At 33.0% G+C, this 18,835-nt stretch overlaps 1 protein-coding gene across 2 annotated transcripts; it reads left to right on the top strand.

Moving 5' to 3' along the window:
• Positions 1-5,409: 5,409 nt before the first annotated feature.
• LOC116344414 lies at positions 5,410-16,316 on the top strand. Of its 2 annotated transcripts, XM_031772936.1 has the most exons (6): positions 5,410-6,249; positions 6,518-7,076; positions 11,480-11,757; positions 13,167-13,217; positions 14,056-14,229; positions 14,301-16,316. In XM_031772936.1, the coding sequence occupies exons 2-6, from the start codon at positions 6,569-6,571 to the stop codon at positions 14,673-14,675; spliced, it is 1,386 nt and encodes a 461-aa protein (XP_031628796.1). In that variant the 5' UTR covers positions 5,410-6,249; positions 6,518-6,568; the 3' UTR covers positions 14,676-16,316. The 2 variants fall into 2 exon arrangements, with proteins under 2 accessions (XP_031628796.1, XP_031628797.1); XM_031772937.1 differs by lacking the exon at positions 13,167-13,217 and having other exon boundaries at positions 5,411-6,249.
• Positions 16,317-18,835: the final 2,519 nt, after the last annotated feature.

Below are 18,835 nucleotides of genomic sequence, written 5' to 3'. Positions count from 1 at the left end.
TTTTGATTTATCAAGGAGATGTTTTGTCGTATAAAATGCTGTAGATCTCATCGTGTTTCAAGTCTTCTGTTGTATCAGAAATTTGTCAGGTTTCGATTTTGACTTTGTCACCTTCGGAATTTTAAAATGATGCAAAAAAAATTACATAAGTAAGACCATGGTTTTGATCAAAGAGTTTATTATGCGTGCTTAAATGGTATTACGAATGGAATATAGTGAGGTAACAAACAAATGGAAGAAGATTGTTGGATGTCTTTCAATAAGTGTGCAGATAAAGGTCTTAATGATTGATAAATAAAAAACGGCACATGTTTAAGTTAAACGGTTTTTTGTTCTCGTTCGAAATGTGCATTAGACTCCGACGAAGATGCTCGACACACAAATATGTGCACATCCGAGTGCTGTATAATTGTGGCAGCAAATTAAGAAATGAATGTGATACGCATCGGAATTCACAATCGAATTTTTGCGCGGTTCTTTCTCTATATTTTTTTTTGTTCTTTTGCTTCTATCCTTTTCTCTGCTTTTGATGAATCATATTATCTCACAAGCAAAACAATATAATTATTGCTCATGGGTATTTTGGACGATTAATTTCAAAATATACATTTCTAGTTGAGACCAACCAAAAAAATGCAGCATTCACCATGTGCGTGAATTCGACGAAGAAGCGCAACGGTCAAACGGTATGATTCAGAATAACTTTTATTGTTTATTGAAATGCCAGCGATGTGAAATGTTGATTGTTCGTTGCCAAAAATTTATGGGCGTTAGATTATTTTGTGCCTCTACGAACGAAGCAAACTAATGAAGAAATCAATTGTAGGCAATGGACATACTACAATATCGTTTATTAACTGTACCGAAAAAAAAAATTGGTGACAATATTGGCGCCATATAAATTATATGCTGACAATTGAATAGAAAAGGTGTCTGATTGGTTAGGAAACGCACTCACATGCAACACAAATGAGAGAAAGTGCCGACAAATAGAGGATCTATTATTATTATTGTATGAGCTACACAAACACAATTCAATAAAAATTGATCGTCATTGACACACTGTGTGCCTTTCGGCTTTTCACGTCGATCGTTCTCTCGGAACGCTGAATTGTCCACTTTTATGAATAAAAATGTGTATTTGTTGGACGTGTTTTTTTCTATCTCTCTCTCGATTGAAAAGATTGAAAACAAACGCTTCATTTCGGGGCGGCAAATTAACAAGAGCAAGAGATATAGGGAGAAAGAGAGAAAGAGGGAGAGAGTGAAAAGAATGAAAAAATGACAGAAAATTTATGGTAAAAATCATCCTATTGTTTGTTATTGAATAAGACATATATATATTTCTATCTATCGACCATTTGTGTGTGGCTATGCACCGCCGGATCCTTTCTTTTGCTATAAAAAAATGTTTGAATGTTTATGTTCATTTGAGTTGTTGTCATTATTCTTTTAAAAACTGTTTTCCACTTAAATTTCAAATGTGAAACTCTTCACGAAGAAATTGGTGAGTAAAAAGGATTCACAGATGAAAATTTGCAAGAGTATAATCGTATAGAACCTTTTGAAAAATTCATTCAGTTAAACTCATAGAAAAACAAACATAAACAACTAAAATTTAATTCAACTCTTTTTTTGCATATTTAATCCTTTAGTAAGTAGTGGAAAAGAGACTGGTAAGTCTGTCAAGAAGTAGCTTAGCCCATATGAAAATCCTAATAAAACTTTCTACGAAACTGTAAATCAATATGAAATATATGCAAAATACACATACACACACACACACTCGTCCATACAAAAATTCATGAATGTCTTATTTGTAGAAGTAAAGCAAACGAAACGATACAATTGTTCCTAATTTTACCTTTGTCCGTAAGGTATTCCCCATCGAGTTAAAACGCTTAGAATTAGCTTCAATGTAATACTCATGCTGTTAATGCCCACACAGTGCACTATTTTTCATCACCAAACCTAGAGGCTAAAGTGACAGTAACTGGCTAAAATATAATTTTCATGCACAATATTTTCGGTATGTTGTTGACTCAGAATGAGACTATGCGTACATTTGATGAGATAAAGTCTAAATGCCATCAAAATGTGATATTAAAAACTTTTACAAGAATTAACACCCTAAAACATGCTTTCGTTCGGCTTAATAGCTGAACGATGGTCATAAGTTTTATTTTTCGTCGAAACATATTTGTTTTAAACAGTTTGACTCATTTTGCGATCATTTCAAATAAATTTGATGTGTTTGGTCTCATAGAATTCGTCTGGCTGCGAGACACTCGCAGAATACGTGGAAATGAAAGAAATCACACGAGAAAAAAAATATAAACATTGAAATGGAAAATACACCAGACAAATTAATTAACGTCCGGCCTGGTCTGCTTGTGCGATTCTTACTCATTTTCTGTGTGATTTGTTGGATCATTTTGTTGGTGGATTCGTGCGTCAACAAGTGAAACAATGTAAATTTTCTAAGAATTATTTTCGGCGTTTCAACGGCGATTGAAATATTTTATTTTTATATTTGCAAACTCGAAATTTGGTTGTGTCAGGCAAAGAAAAAGATGAAAGCCGATTGACTTGATTTCAAAAACCACTTATCTCCAGCAGTTTTACAAGTTGCATTTTCGCAGAACGCTACGAAACTATTGATTATACCAAATATGTGACGTCTGAAAATGTCCGACTTTTTCACGGAATTTTTTCTTCATTTATCCTTTCTGGGGAATAGATTTTTGACGCCGGAAATTCAAATGAATTTTTAACGAATCATGTGACTACATGAATTTTCTCTCAACCAAATTGAATTGATCTCAATCTTCATATTTTGTAATACAAATTAAAGAAGTCTCGCAATCTAATCTTTGGTTTGTTCACAAGAAGAAGAATCTCTGATTACATCTGTCATCCAGCAAATGAATGGTCGAAACATGTACATTTTTTGTGAAACATTAGAAAAATGTAACAAAATTCGTTTGAAGATCAAAAGCGGAAAAGCGAAAACAAATGACAGAATAAACGCCGCAAATGACCCAAGTGATGCATAATATGTGTTAAATGTAATTAAGCGCAGCATGCGCCACACTGAAAAACGAAAACGGTATATCACAGGAAGTGTGAGCGACAATCATGCGCGCGCACACACTACCAACAACAACATCAAAATCCATACGTGTTTATTGCACAAATGCAGCTTAACGAGGTCCAAAATGAAATATATTGAACATATTACAGCAGCAGATGTTCGAATGGACGGAGTGACCGTTGTTGTTGCTGTTGTTTTTATTTGGTGTTTGCCATGCTCATACATTGCGGCTGTGGCCAACAATATTTATTTTAACATCATCATTGCCGTCGTGTCGACGGTAAACCAACATCGATACACTCCGTCTCGTGTGATTGTGGTGTGCGCTTACAGTTTTGCTTCGAATATTTCTTATGATATCGATGATGATGGTGATGATACTCAGGTATACACATTCAAACATACGTGCATGTTGGCATGCCGTTCGTCCATCGACAAAAGCTGCCAGAGTATTACATTTCACATTCGCATGTGTGCTCGACGTTTGCCGTGTGCTGTTCGATTCGAAAGACTCTATGCAATACAGGTGAACGAGCGAACACATATCGTTGTAGTCGTACCATCCACTCAGAGACTGAAAGCATGTTCAAGCGCTGCAAATTCCAACGGATACCAACATAAAGCATGTTTTTTTATGTTTTTGGTTTTTTTTATTTCATGCAGACACACACATGTACAAGTTCATTTTTCTCAGTTCTTTTTCATTATATTATGTGCCACTGGCTTGAGCACATTAACTGAACGAATTTCGATGAGTTCGAACACCGAACCGAATCGGAGCACGGCTCTTTCTCTGTCTCGCTCAGTGACTGCGCTCAATGACATCGAATAGAGAGGAAAATAAAAAGAAAAACATACTTTCCGCATCTTGTATATATATATAACGATTAAGCTCCACCCGATTTCTGTGTGATATTCATTCATTCATTTCCTTCTCTCTCTTTCGGCATTTTTGGCCAGGCCCATTTAGTTTTTTCCACGCTGTCATTATCACCTCATGAAACGTTTATTATCTCTTAAATTTTCATTGATATATGTATTATACGGCGGAAGAAATTCAAACATTCACTCAATATTTAAATGAAAATGCATATCACACTTCTGAATTGAAAACACCAATTTACGTAAAACGAATCTGTTTTTGTACCCTCAAATAATAAGTGTGATGAAAATTAAGAGAAATATACATGTTGGAATTCGTAAAGGACTAGATAACACAAATTATATTGTCGGAACATGGTAACTGATGTTAATTATGATCCTTGTTTAGCGTACCATGGAATTTCTGTAATGACTGGATATGCCTCTATTGCTAATAATGACCTAATTAGTTTGAAAAGCGAAAAGACACTTACTTTTCATTCATTCAGATTCAACGATATATAATTGCCCAAAGTATCGGCCGCAGAACGTCCAGTCTACTTGAACAGATTGAACGAAACATGCTACAATGTATAAAAACTGTCTGCGTTCTTACATATTTCGGCATTTACGTCATAAACTTGTATGGAGAGTATATAAATAGTATAGTGTGGTATTATTGTATAGTTGACCACTTCCAATTCACACGAAAGAGATTGACTAATTTAAAGCACTTTTCTTCATCAAATGTATTGACAAATTCAATTCAAAATAATATTTTAATTAGGCTCCGTATTTCGCCGAATAATAAATACGTCAGTATTGTGTATTTCCCTAAATTTACGTCATTGGTCCAAGCATTGTGTTTGATGTTGGATCAAAGGAGTAAAAAAAACCATAAAACTGCGATAGTACTTATCGTTTGTGTTATTATATAGGCGTTTAGAATGAAAATAATTACGTTCGTCGGCGTCGGCTGAGTGGAATTCAAGTCATTCATTCACTCTCGTTCCGTTTCATATCGGAAGCTGATAAAAATGATTTGAAACAAAAACATAAATTAAGCGAAAAATTGTACTTCAATCTGGTACGATGCTGATATGTATGGTTGGTACTTGTTCGTGAATGGTGCAACATTGCTGATGCAATATCGTCTGATTGTTGGATATTTTTCGTACCAACAATACGCGTGAAATCCCAAAAAAAAAGTTCCAGTAGATGGGAGGATACCAAGGCGCCAGAAGTTGATCATTAGGTCAAGATATATAACTTGATCACTATGGAAATTGAAAAGAATCAAATCAGCAACAAGTTGAATGAAATGCAATCTATCACAACGACGAAAAGGAGTATCCATTGTGCCAAGTGGATGGAAGAGAATATAAATCGACCATTTATGGGATGTTGTTGTTATTAGTTGTGAGTTTATATCAAAGATCAGTAATATCATCACACCATTCATAAATACGTACACACATACTATGTGATATGTCTGCCTCTCTCTATGCATACGTTCATCGAGACTTAGGCAAAAACTGAAACACCGAAGCGACAAATACGACGACGATAACGAAGAGAAACGAAAAAGACAGAAAAGAAGAGAAAAAAAAACAGCACACAATAGCACAATACAACTGAAAATCGCCTGAAACAAAAGCAAATTCACACACATATGAGCTCTTGCCATATGAGAAGAGAGCACTCTTTCACACATACGAGCACCTATACGTCTGGCCACAGAAAACATATCTCTCACTCTCTCGATACATTTGAGTGACAAATGAAATAAATAAGCGGCAAAAGCAACGGCACAACAAGCAAAGTGTGATACACATGTGTAACTCGCAGAAAAGAGAGACGTAAATGTGGGAACATCGATTGTTTCTGCATATAGCGGATACTTTCGGAATCGAACTTTACTATACACAAGACAGCACAGCACACAACGTGTGTGTCGACAGGAGTAGTTGAAGAGACTTGAACTAGAATATAATTATTGCCTTAAATTTATTTGTAATTCGATTCGCTTTCGATGAACACACGGTTGCGCTCTCGATGTGATAACCGTACGTAAACGCCAACAGCACCAGCAGCAAGAAACAATTTTTGAAACAACTTTAATTCACTCTTCATTCATCAACACCATTCGAGTATTTATATTGTGACAAGCAACAAGTGATAATAGCGGTGTTAAGTGACCAGGTACAATTCTGGGGATTTTTTCTTCGTATTTTTTTCTGCAAGTGATCAAGTGAAAATTAAATTATATAGTTAAAATTTTTGAACTCAAACAGGTGCGTGTACAATTTATTTATGATATGGCCAATGTGCCTATTGCACAATGTTAGTTATTATTAACATCGCAAGCATAAAATTGCATTTTTTTTCCTTTGCGAATGGATTTTTATGTATCACATGAAAAATTTCAAGATGAGAATATGTGAAAAATTATGCGAAATTAATAATTAACTAACATTGCCGGGAAATTTTTTTCTCAAATGAATTTTTCAACTAACGTCAATTTTTTTCCCTTTCAAATCAATCGAAAAATAAATGTTTCAGATAAATCGAGAAAAATCTGTGCAAATTAAAATCAATCTATTCTCAAACATTATGTGCCAAGTTAAAAGTAATCCAAATATAAACGTGTTTTCCGGGATTATTGATCGCGATCAAAATATTATTCCAACATACTCACGAACCAAAAAGGCGCGTCGATCAGTCTCAGCAGCAGCATCATCACATTCAACAGGTTTGATGCCGAACGAAGTGAAAAATTCAACGGAAACCACTTGGACAAGCCATTTTCAAATCAATTCTCATAAAAATTGTGATTATTTTCTGAACGAAGACAAAATTAAACGAAGTGATCTTTGTGATAAGGAAATGATGACATCAAATATGGATCAAAGTAGCTGCTTTTCATCAAATTCACAACGTTCACACCATAACAACAGCAACAATCACAGAAATGATAGCACAAGGGTGCTCAGCAACAGCAGCCAACAGAAAGAGAATGTCAATTTAGAAAATACTCCATTCAGCAAAATGATTGTTGATTCGATTCATAGAAATTCATCAACGCACAGACATCGAACAGCCAAAAGAAACGGAAGCACAAGTAAGTTTCGTGACAATTAAATAATAATAAAAAAACGCATCAAAACAGTGAACAAATGTTTCACAAATCTGAATAGAAGTGTTATCTACAATCGTAACGTGTTACATTTTACTGTAAAAAAAAAACAGACAGTTTGGAAATACGCAATCACAAACTGATAAAGAATATAAAAAATTCTAATTTTTTTCTAACTGAATGTCAAGCATTTCCATGGAATTAGACTTCAATTTCTTTAGAAATGTGTTTTTTTTTTCATTTTGTGTTTCGATTTCAACACTGTCTGCGATCGATCAAAATTTTCAGTTCTAAATTTAGTGTGTTGTTCTTTATTAGTCATCATATAAACGCCATCCGTTCGTATAATAAAATAGTTAAAATCGAATAAAAAAATTCCCTATGTCTCAGACACATAAATCCGATGATCAAAAAACCAAAGCCAGATCGCGAAGACAATAATATGTTAAAATGTGCAAGCACGTTCGTCAATACCATCAAAAACGGAACTGAACCAACACTAAATTCAATGGAAATCGCACGTACACCTCTTTTTTTTCACTGTTCATCGTGTGTCTTTGCACGAGCGCACCAGCTATGTATTGTTATAACAGGGCTGATTTGCCCAATGACTCAACAATTGCTCAGCGTGAATAACACACCGAATAACAAGCGTAAAAACACATAACACACTGATCGGACAGCATATTTGACGAATATATACGCACTTCATTCATTATTACCAATTGATTCCCGTTGTGGCCATAGGCCAATTGTCTGGTGTGTGTGTGTGTTTTTTTTTTTTTTGTTTTATCTTTGTATACAATTGAGTGCGGATATTTCCTGACGCATGTTCTTCTGCGATTGACTTTCAAGCCTTTGTTTGATCGGCTTTCTTCAATCGATCGACGTACATTCTTTTTGCCGGTTCGGTTGTCATCACGCGAATGAGATGTAAATTTTGTTTTCTTTCATTGAAAATCAATAAATCCAAATGAAATGTTTTGTGTGCATTTTGGAATTTTTGATGAAATTTGTTGACGTTACTTTCTTGATCTCTTGATATCGATTCGTGTACGTGCGACAAATAAGAAATTTGACCATTTTTAGACAGAGTTTTGTGTATGCGATCGCATTGCGACCACTTCAGCGGTCCTTTATATGTATATCGGATTAGCGCGCTATGATCAAAAGATTTAAAGTGACGAATAAACATTTATGATCATTTCAGTTCCGTCGTGTGTCTTTTTTTTTGGCACGCAAATTCCAATATTGCTTTGTTTTTATTCTCTCTCTCTCTCTCTATTTATCTTTCAACGCATATTTTTTAAATTGACACCAAGTGACTTCTACTTTAGGCAATCCAAACGAAACGTTTGCACTTTCTGATCGTGGCCGGTAGAGTGTTTCACTTTTTTATAGTTTTTTCCTCTTTTCTTTTTTTGGCAAAAACGTTATATAGTTTTTTGTTAATGATGTGGTTAACAGAACAAACAGCTTCTGAACCTTGCTTCAGATGTCTAATCTCAAATTCATTCAGAACTATTGAGAATGAAACAAAAGCCCAAATTATGATCATATCGTAAACGACATCAAAACGTTAACATGTTACACGAGCGAAACCACAATAATACCCCAACCCATTGTTCGTTTACGCATAACCGCAAATAATTATCGTTGTTTTATGAATGTGTGTATATAAATGGCAAAAAATCTCAAAAAATAAACTCTGTTTACTTAGTCCAATATTTTATTGCCATTGTTTTTCTTTTGTACCTACTTTGATTGTTGGTCTTAATGAAATTTGTGTGTGTTTGTAGAGTACATTCATGCCGAGAAAAATGAATGATCTTGTGCCCTAAAAAAACAAGACGTTTTTTTTTGTTGGAAGACACCAATAAACGTAATATTTTATACCCCTCATACTTAACCCTATCTTTATCTTAAATCCACCATTGATGCTCAAGCGTTTACAAAAAAAAAGTACCTTGATACCTGCACTTCATTTCAACCATTTGTGCTACTAGCGTATAACTCTTTTTTAAATAGTCAATATCCGCCAGAGATAATCCTCTTCACTCTCTCTCTCTCATTCTCTGTGTTTCTATCTTTCTCTTTCTTCCTTTCTCTTGTCCGGGCCAAAGATGATAGTAACAACGATTTTTACACAATTACATTCAATCCAGGTAAAAGTAAATTGCAAATATAAATGCATAGAGCACCCGGAACGAAGAAACATTCCTTCCTTCTAAGAAGGATTTGTCGGTTTTGAGCAATAAACAAATTTTATGGCCCGAAATTTACTTAAATTATTTTATTATCAAGTTATAATTACTTTCTATGTTTAACATCTGCATTTGTTTGAATGGAATTTTAGTAAATCATTCATTAGTTTATTCTGTCTTCACTTCTTGCAGTCTTTTTGCGACTTCTTTTACACAAATGCATAAAGATCTTTGTACATTGCAAAGCTCTATCTGTTGACGAGAAGGAGAACATTTTTCTATCCATTTTTCCATTCTTAATAAGAATAATTGTGTGCCAATGTTAACGATAAGAAAGAAAAATATGATTTCTACGTCAATTTATTCATCGAGAAAATTTGCTGACGAACCCCACGCAATTTGGGAACTATTCAGGTCATCCAGTTTTCAAATTAGCTAAATGAGAAAAAAAGACAAGTGGATTGGCACGTGGAGTATTGAATGCAATTGAAATCTGCGCGACCGAACCAATTCGTGCGGAAATCAATTCGAATCTATCTGAAGCCAAGAAGAACCGTACCGATTTTGTATCGTGGGTGGATTTATTATTTTTATAGATCATCGATTCGATTGCTTGTTAATTAAAACGCGCACTAGACATATCATGCTTATTGGTAGCAAAATACACTCATGGCCAAAATAAATGCTTGACGGTGCCTGATAAAGCAGTATAAGACAGTTATAAAATAAGATTGATGAAGATGATTAATACACCTGTGAAAAAAAAAAATTACTTTTTTTGTAAAGCAAACAATAATGACGAATGGAATCACCAAACAGGTTGTTTCTCTACATTTCAAAACTGAAGTTCAATGCGATTCGAAAAAGACGGCTTTTTGTTGTTTTTTCTCATCTTTTTATTGTTGCACAAGTTAAAAATACGTTCTAAATCGCTAAATGTTAAAAATAAAAAATAATAACCATTTTGTTGTATGAAACACCAAAATTGATTGATTTATGAAATGTGCATCGTTTAAAAAAAGTTATTTTCAGCTAGATAACTGTATCTCAAACAATTATATCCGCACAGATATGCTATTTTTTGCATCACACTTGGATTTTCATTATTTACGACCAACGATAAATTTTGAAAAGTGTTAAATTAATAACACGAACAAATAAAAAATATTGAGATTGGCTTATAATAGTGCACACGAGTCGAAAAAAAAATGTTATTCATTCGTTATTGTTTTATGGTGTGTCTCATGCGATGCCATGTTTATTGAGTCATCAAATCAAGTGAAAATAGAAAAAAAAAATACGAAAAAAGAGCGATCGCAAGCAATTGAATTTGAACCTTGGTGTGGTCGAAGGTTTTCTGTATGTAATAGGAAAATCCACATTGCTTAACCATCTTTCTGTCTCTATCGTCGTCGGTCGATACAGTTTTTAATTATAAAATCAAAACAACGGTATTTGCGGTCACCATCGGACGGTTGTACCTTCCATTGTACAGTAAATACGAAAAAAATAAATAAAACAATGCATATAAGTGTGTGTATGTAGTGCAGCACTTGCACAGCATCATCGTTACTGCAACCAATTTTGGTTGACGTAATCGAACAATTATAACTTCGTAATCTAACAACGGTGGTCGTCATATGAATTTGAATGCGTTTTTGTTTTAGAAACTAGCAGCTATTATCAATGCGATACGGTTGTATCGGTGTGTATTGTTGTAAGTTGCGCTGCGTGAATTCCATCAGACAACATACCCAATATATAGTGAGACTTTGATTTGGTATGCGATGAATCATCATTCAAAAATATTATATTGGTGAGAGATTTTCTCGTATTAATTAATATACATACGAGCCGACTGTTCGGTGCTAATGCGTGTTTTTTGTTTGGTTACTATTTAACCGTAAAGCCAGTTTATCGATTCAAATTCTCGGGCAGCAAAGCAAATTCAGTTTATGATCAATCGAAATCGTAACCAGAAATTTACTTTTTCTTAACGACTTTTTATTTGGACTGTCTCCACTGATTCTCTCTATTTTTAAGTTTGACATCACCTTTTGGAACATTGAGCTCGAAATGAAGTCCCACTATTATTTTCTTTAATTAGTTTCGTATGTAAACAACTACGCATTATCATATGATCATATTATCATTTTAATTAAACGATTCTCTTTTATATTATAGAAACCAGCGATTGTTTTATAATTGTTGTGTGTTTGCTCATACTCTCAATACAACAAGGATTCGCTCGTCCAATTGATAATACAGCTCGTCCAGAACGTCCACATAGTCCAGATAACAATATGTCTCTTCAAGAAACACTTCGATCACCATGTACGGCGGAAGAAGATATGCCACAGAAAGTGGATCATAATCAAGACAATATTAAGGGAATCCTTACATTGGTATGGAGACAATCAGGCATAGCCAAATCCAATGGCTGGAAAGACGTTGAAAAATTTGTAAGTAGAAATATCGCTTTTTATATTTATCGCTTTTCTTTTTATTCAATTCAAAAATATGAAAAAAATTTGATGTATGATAATGTGAATATTCATAAGAAACCTGAATTGTACTATATGTGTTGTATATAGACAGCTTGGCGACTGTGTTTAAAAAAAGGCAAACAAGCACATCGCTGATAACACTAAAATGTTACATCGCACACATTTTCTTTTAAAATAGTAATCTACGCGCACATTCTTTACCTATCTCTATATTGAAACCACGAAAAAAAAAACCACAACAATAACAATTACTATTTGAAAAAGTAATCAATTCACATTTACAAACGATTTGAAGATAAATAGACAGACAAAGAATTTAAAAAAATGGAAAATGATGAGTGAAATGTGTCGCTAAAACCAAATTGAATACACCATCGAAAAGGAAATAAAATAGCGAACATCGCTATGAATACAAATTACGTATGAGATTCGGATATTTTTCATTTTCCTTTCTCAAGAGTAAAGCGCATTGTTTTTTCTTTCCCTCTTCCTCTCCTCTTTCAATCTAAAAGGTTCAACGTGAAGAAGTGACACGAGAGAGAGAAAAAAATAACATCTGTTCGCTTTATGCGCATGCATAGTGTCATTGCACTGAATAAATTGTCTTGTACAACAAAAAAAAAACGATCAGAATACCATCGTTATATTTACTTGCATTTCTCACAAATTTGTTATTTGATGTAATAATGTTATGTATTCATTACCTGTCGTTTGACTGTGTGGCTTTGTTGATTTTCGCGGGCGCATACACACGCACAAACGTCATTCGACGGAATTGCGTGTGCACAGTGGAAAATGAGAGCCATTGGATGTTAGAGAGAAGAGCGATTGTCAACAATGTTGTCGATTAGAATCATGAATATTGACCCAAACGGGTTTGTTGTGTCAATAGTGTGGCCTTTTGTGACTGATTCTTTCACGTATTTTTTTTTTTGTCTTTTATTCTCTTGTTTTTTGGATGTGTGTATATTAGTTTCCCTATATTAAGCGAGAAATAATGATTGCCGGTGTACTGTATGTGCAATGGTAAATTTGAATGTCCATTCTCTAGTTCATTTTAACATTTTTTTTAAATGTCGTTTTTTATAATAGTTTTTGTAGCACTTGTTACTGATCTGTCTCGATGTCTTATGTATGTTGAAATCGGCGGTTTCACTCAAACATACCGGTCTCATCATCTCTTTATTTTGTAAATTTTAATATACACACAGTCATTTGTGTATTTATTTCCTTCCTCTCTCCAAATTGATGGTACCAAAAAGAAAAAAGAAGAAGAAACAAGAAGAATGTGTGCTCGTGTCAAATAATGTTGTCAATAATTTGCTTTAAATGTGCTTGATTAACGTGTGATATTTCTCTCGTAGATATCCCTTTGCCCTCATCCAGAACATCCCCAAAACAACACCAATCAAGAGGTGAATTTTTGGCATGCTGTTTTTGTTCGTTCATATTAATGTCATGCTTTGGGAAAATGCGCAATAACAATTCAATCGTTCAGCTTTCCATTTATTCATAGAATAAATAAGACATTTTTGCATGTGCTTTCACTCATTAAAATATATATCTTATACATTCATTTGGTGCTAGGCCATATTATTATATAATTACCTATTCAATAAACTCTGTTCTGCTCTATTTCAATAATTCTATATTAATATTGCATGTCTCTTCAAAATTGGGAATGGCGAATAATTTTTTTCCTTCTGTCTTCATTGCGAACTAAACAAATATGCTTTAAATTAGAAAATAAATACAAATATCTTTCGGTGCAAAAGCTATCAAATTTTCGATTAAATTATAAAACAAAATGAAACAAAATACAAATAAAGCATCAACATGATGTTTGCATATTGTCTCTGTGTTTTCCTTACAAAGGTTGTCAAACACAAAACAGATTTTTTTTTTGTGTGTGAATGACGCAGCATAAATAAATGTCATTAACGAGACTCAAGTCACATCAGCAGAAAAAAAAATTCACGGCGAATAATTATTAATGACATTTGTTCAAATTTCGTCATTAAAAAAAAAAACTGTTTTATGTTTGTCCGCTTGTCCCTTTATTTCTTCATTTTAATTTACGCAATCGATTACTGTTGGTGTCATTGGCTATCATATGCGTCATTGTTATGACGTTCATGCGTTTCTTCATCATTTCATGCTTATCATCTGTGCTTTTAGTTAATTTTTGAATTTCGCCATATCTTTTCCTACCAATTTCATAACTAATTATTATTGTTCTATATTATTTTATAGTTGCAAATTACCGAGAATGCCGGTAGTGTTAGAGATTTCCATTATAGATGGAGATTTATGGTCGAAAATTGGTTGTATCCACAGGGAAAACTACAGAAAGAATTCCTTGAACCGGTTTCAGAGACTGAAAAGGAACGCTTCAGAGAACCAGCAAGAAAATTTAATATGGAAACTGTAAGTTTTTTTTTACTTTTTTAATGTTATCATATTGTTCTAACACAAACACCTTTTTCTTTAATTTACAGCCGATGAAAAAATTGTTTATTGACCGATTGACCAAACTATTGCTTGATTGTGATGAACGTTTCCAATTGTTGTTGATAGGATTCCATAACATTCTTGATGATCATAATAACAAACGATCCACAATGGACTTGGAAAAGTATAATCCATTGCAAGAGATTTTTACAAATGCCAAAAGAGATGCGAAATTACTTCTATGCGAAATTCGAAAAGCTTTGCATAAATTGGGCGCAGAAATCACCATTTTGAATCCGGATGAGGTTGGAGGCGCAAAGGCTCCAAATTCCAATTTTTATGATTGGGTCATTTTCCGTGAATACATGAATCAAGTGGAGCATGTCAATGAAATTTCCAGAATTACTCTTAACGAATTTTAATTTTCTACACCAACTGCACAAATTCAAACGAGCTCCACGTTTTCAGAATTTTGGTGGAACAAATAAGCATCGATCGAAGGTGGCTGTTTTAACAGTGCTGCATACTCTGTTAAAATTGGCATTTTAAAACAAATAACGAACATAGTTCATTTATTATTCAGCCTATATAGCTATACTTAATGATAATAATACTTTGCCAGATTCCATTGGAAGAAAAAAAAATTAAACAACATGATGCTATTATGTATTTAAATTATTTAATGTACCCATAATATATGTCCTCTATTTATATCTGTGTGTGCTCCATAAATGTGTCAATTAGATCATTCATTTCCTTTCCTTTTTTTTTGTTAGGCCAAATTATTATGATTTGTCAAGTTTCAACCCCCGCAAAACATTAGTGCGTTTAACATTTGTATAATTGAAAAAAGAAACTCATTTTATTTATTGACATTTTTTTAACGTATGGAAGAGATTTTATCCACATTCATTAGCATCTTTTGTAAATACAATCTCAAATCAATAGAATCGACAATTAAGATCAGGCATATTTTTATGTATATTTTTATAACTATTTTTTTTTTTTTTTTGAATTTGGCAAACACTCTTTAGACAGCTGAGTTGATATTACACATATACTATTCTAATATTAAAAAAAGAATTAACAAAAGAAAGTCCAGTGAAATTACAACAATTATCGAAGTTTATTTAAAGAGAAAAGAAAAATTCAAAAGGCGGTTAAATACTTAAGATTTGATGAAATTAGTTTTATCATTCAAATATGAAAAAGTACATTTTTTTAATATTGAAATGATCGAACTTTTTTCCCATCAAATCAGACATATTATTTATTTAAGATATTTTTGTGAAATGTTTCCCTTAATTTATAATTGCCAAAAACCCATATTGCTTAACCTTTTGCAACAAACATAAAAGAAGAGAGGCAAAAAAATTAGAAAATTCAGTCAGAATTCGATCGTGTGACTGTAGACAAACAAAAAATCTACTTGCAAAGCTAGATTTTAACAGAAAAGGTTCAAGCTGTGATAACGATAACGATTGCCGTATATAAAGAATTTTATTTAAAAGAAAATCAATCAAAACAATCTATTTTCATATTAATTCTCTTTTCGAAATTCAATTTTCTTTGCTAAAAAAAAGACTAAAAGTTCACTAATTTTGGTTTAGATATTTTCGATTTGTACACATAGACTTAATTTATTTATAACAATTGCTATTTTTTTATTATTATTTTTTGTCAAATTTCTTGTAATTTATTTAATTTATGTACAAACTTAGCAAACTATTAAAATTTAGCACATAATTCAATTAAAATCATATAATTTGTATTTTTATTTTTATTTTATTTTTTACATTTAAATTGGATGCCATCATGTTTCACTTTGGAAAATCGGCCCCGAAGATGTATTACCACACACAGCCAATGTACAATTAAGGACTTTATTCAGAAAAATAAAATATGCACATGCAAAGAAACATTGTAATTAATGTATGTAAGAGTTGAGCGAAGCAGCTCATTAGCGTCGATAAAATGCTATACTTTCATGATGAACAAAATTGTATGTGTTGCAGGCGATATTAAAGTAAATTATCACTGTCAACATACATACTAATTTAGTTCGAAAATATGGTGTATAAATTATAATTGTTTACATTTAAAAAAAAAGAGTTATAATAATTGCATTGCGTGCACTTGTCATGAATCTTTCTCTCCATCCCCCCATCATTATTCGATTTAACCATATTCAATGTATTATGAAGTGTCCTCCAGCGGATTTCTTTCGTTGACGGTAATTATTCAGAGATTGTCCAACGCACACTCAAAACTATATTGACTGTGACGAAAAGAGCCTGTCTCGATACCTAGGGTTACATGCTTAATGTGATATGAATAAACATTGCATTTCAATCACGGTAATATTTTATGAACGAAGAACAATCTGGTTAAAATAAATCCAAATCAAACAATTATGCATTTTTTTGTGCAATATATTTTATTTTTTGCCTCTTTTTTCAACTTGATGACGTATCGATAGATATTTGAAAGGTAAACGCACCGGCTTGTTAAAAGAATCTATAAGAAGAGAGAGAAAAAAGAGCATTTTTTTCTCTTTTTTTATTGTAAAAACTGTGTTAACACGCTGACCATAGCCAGCCATTCATAAAGCAATAAAAAACAGACAAACAAGGGAATATCCGCAAAGAAAAATCATCACATTGACAAAACCTAGTTCCGAGAAGGAATCGTCATCCATCAATGAGGTGCAATGCCATATTTCATTGGGAACACATACACACATAATTTTCTATTTTTACTTTAAAGTGATAACAGAAGACAGAAGAATAGGAAATTATGTTGTTAGGTAGGCAAAAGTGTAAATTTTGTTAAGATTTGCAATTTGGTTCGCACAATTAGAATTTCGATTTTTCCAAAAATTACTTTTTCCCCAACGAATCCTACTTTGTTTTTATCAAATATGAAGAAAATTGTCGAAAAATTATTGTGACTTGTTTTCTTTTGTGTTTATTTTTCTAATTGTTTCGATGAAAATGTCATAGAAATTGTAAAAAAAAACTACATTCCTTTGATGTTTGGCATTTCCTCCGCGTCTTATCAGCATACACCGGATTATTTTGCACAACTCCATCTTTGTGTCATAAATTAAGTAATTTAAAGAATAAAAAAAAGGAATGTTTCGTTTTTCTTTCTCAAGCAAAACGAATATTCTGAAAAAGCGCACACACAAATTGCACACAGGAATTTCAACCCACAATAAAATTGAATAGAAGTTTATAATTTTTCCAGTGAAAAAAATAAACAAACTAACAAAAAGCAAAACGATTGCCATCATATATATATGGTTTGACTTTTTACGGCATTTCCGAATGCACTAGGAAAGAACTGAACAAATGTGACGAATATTCAAAATGGTAAAGAATGAAAGAGAGAAAAAAAAGTGTCCGGCCAAAGATACCATACCATACTCCATAAATATCTCAACGATTTCTCGGAAGCTGACACTGATTAGAGCAATAATATTTGACAAGGGAAAAATATGCTTAAAATAGAGCCAAAAAGCAAGGATAGAGCAAAGTATGTAACACAAAACACGTTTACAACTTAATTGCTTCATTGACAACAAATACGCATATTTAACAAATGTGAGCCGGGTCAATGCATAAACACATTGCATTGTGCAGTGTGCACACATGTGATTTTTGACACGCAGCATTTTTGTACAAATGTATGTATGTGTGTGTGTGTGTGTGTGCGAAATGGCAGGAGTTAAAATGTGTGTCAAACCATGTGACCAAAATACATTTACAACTAGCTGTTAATGGCTCTGTACAGCCATGCACATATATATTGGGCGTCAAAAAGGAATATGAATTTTCGCTGAAAATTATTGGCACCACAATATACAAATATATTACGATGTAAATGACAGCAAAAGAGCAAAGTGAACATTTTGCGTATTTTTTGAGTTTCTTATCACGGTCCGGGTTAAAAAAAATAGTTCATTGCTTTATTGCACTGCATTTCTATTTCATTTTTGCTTTCACTTTAGGTTCGGAAGATTTGTGTTTCTTCTGAGAATCGTATCAAAACTAAAATATCGTTTCAATTTATTTTACTAATTTATTTTTTATGACTATAAATGACACGAATCCCATTGGCTGTTGTTACCCAATCTCACACGAAATACATGTGAGCGTGTGTGTGTGTGTGTTAAATGTTGTTGATGGCGCCCTAATCGAGAAATATTTTCTCATGCCAGTTGATCTGAAAAGCAAATGAAACGAATGTGTGAAATGAACAAATAAGAGAAATTCCATTTGAAGGGGAAGATGAGCGTTCGCTGTTCAATTATATGCCACTAACTGGTTAATTATTTGTGCTAACAAACTGTTCCTCTGCACGGAATAATCACACAAGTAAACAAAGTCAAAAAGCGGAGAAAATGTCACAAAATTCAAAAACAAAAGAATCAACAAAAAACCAAACAAGAAATATTATTTTTATTCTTATATTCGTATAAGATAAAAAAAGAAATATGGAAGTGTCAGTATGTCTTCTTTTTCAGTTCGGCGTTTTTTTGTGTGCTATGTTCCGTTGTGACCGCACTTTGATGCCACTT

This window comes from Contarinia nasturtii, unplaced genomic scaffold (genome assembly GCF_009176525.2).
Source record: "Contarinia nasturtii isolate CC-2019 unplaced genomic scaffold, AAFC_CNas_1.1 Cnas_scaffold_1037, whole genome shotgun sequence".
Lineage (NCBI taxonomy): Eukaryota > Metazoa > Arthropoda > Insecta > Diptera > Cecidomyiidae > Contarinia > Contarinia nasturtii.
Note: the sequence above shows the minus strand (reverse complement) of the source record. Positions and strands in the feature narration are given on the sequence as shown.

Excerpts from the sequence above, each read along its gene's own strand:
- LOC116344414 (XM_031772936.1), top strand. The coding sequence starts at position 6,569 with ATGTGCCAAGTTAAAAGTAATCCAAATATAAACGTGTTTTCCGGGATT. Across the intron at positions 11,758-13,166 it reads GGAAAGACGTTGAAAAATTT|ATATCCCTTTGCCCTCATCC; the intron begins GTAAGTAGAAAT and ends TTTCTCTCGTAG. Across the intron at positions 14,230-14,300 it reads GAAAATTTAATATGGAAACT|CCGATGAAAAAATTGTTTAT; the intron begins GTAAGTTTTTTT and ends TTTAATTTACAG.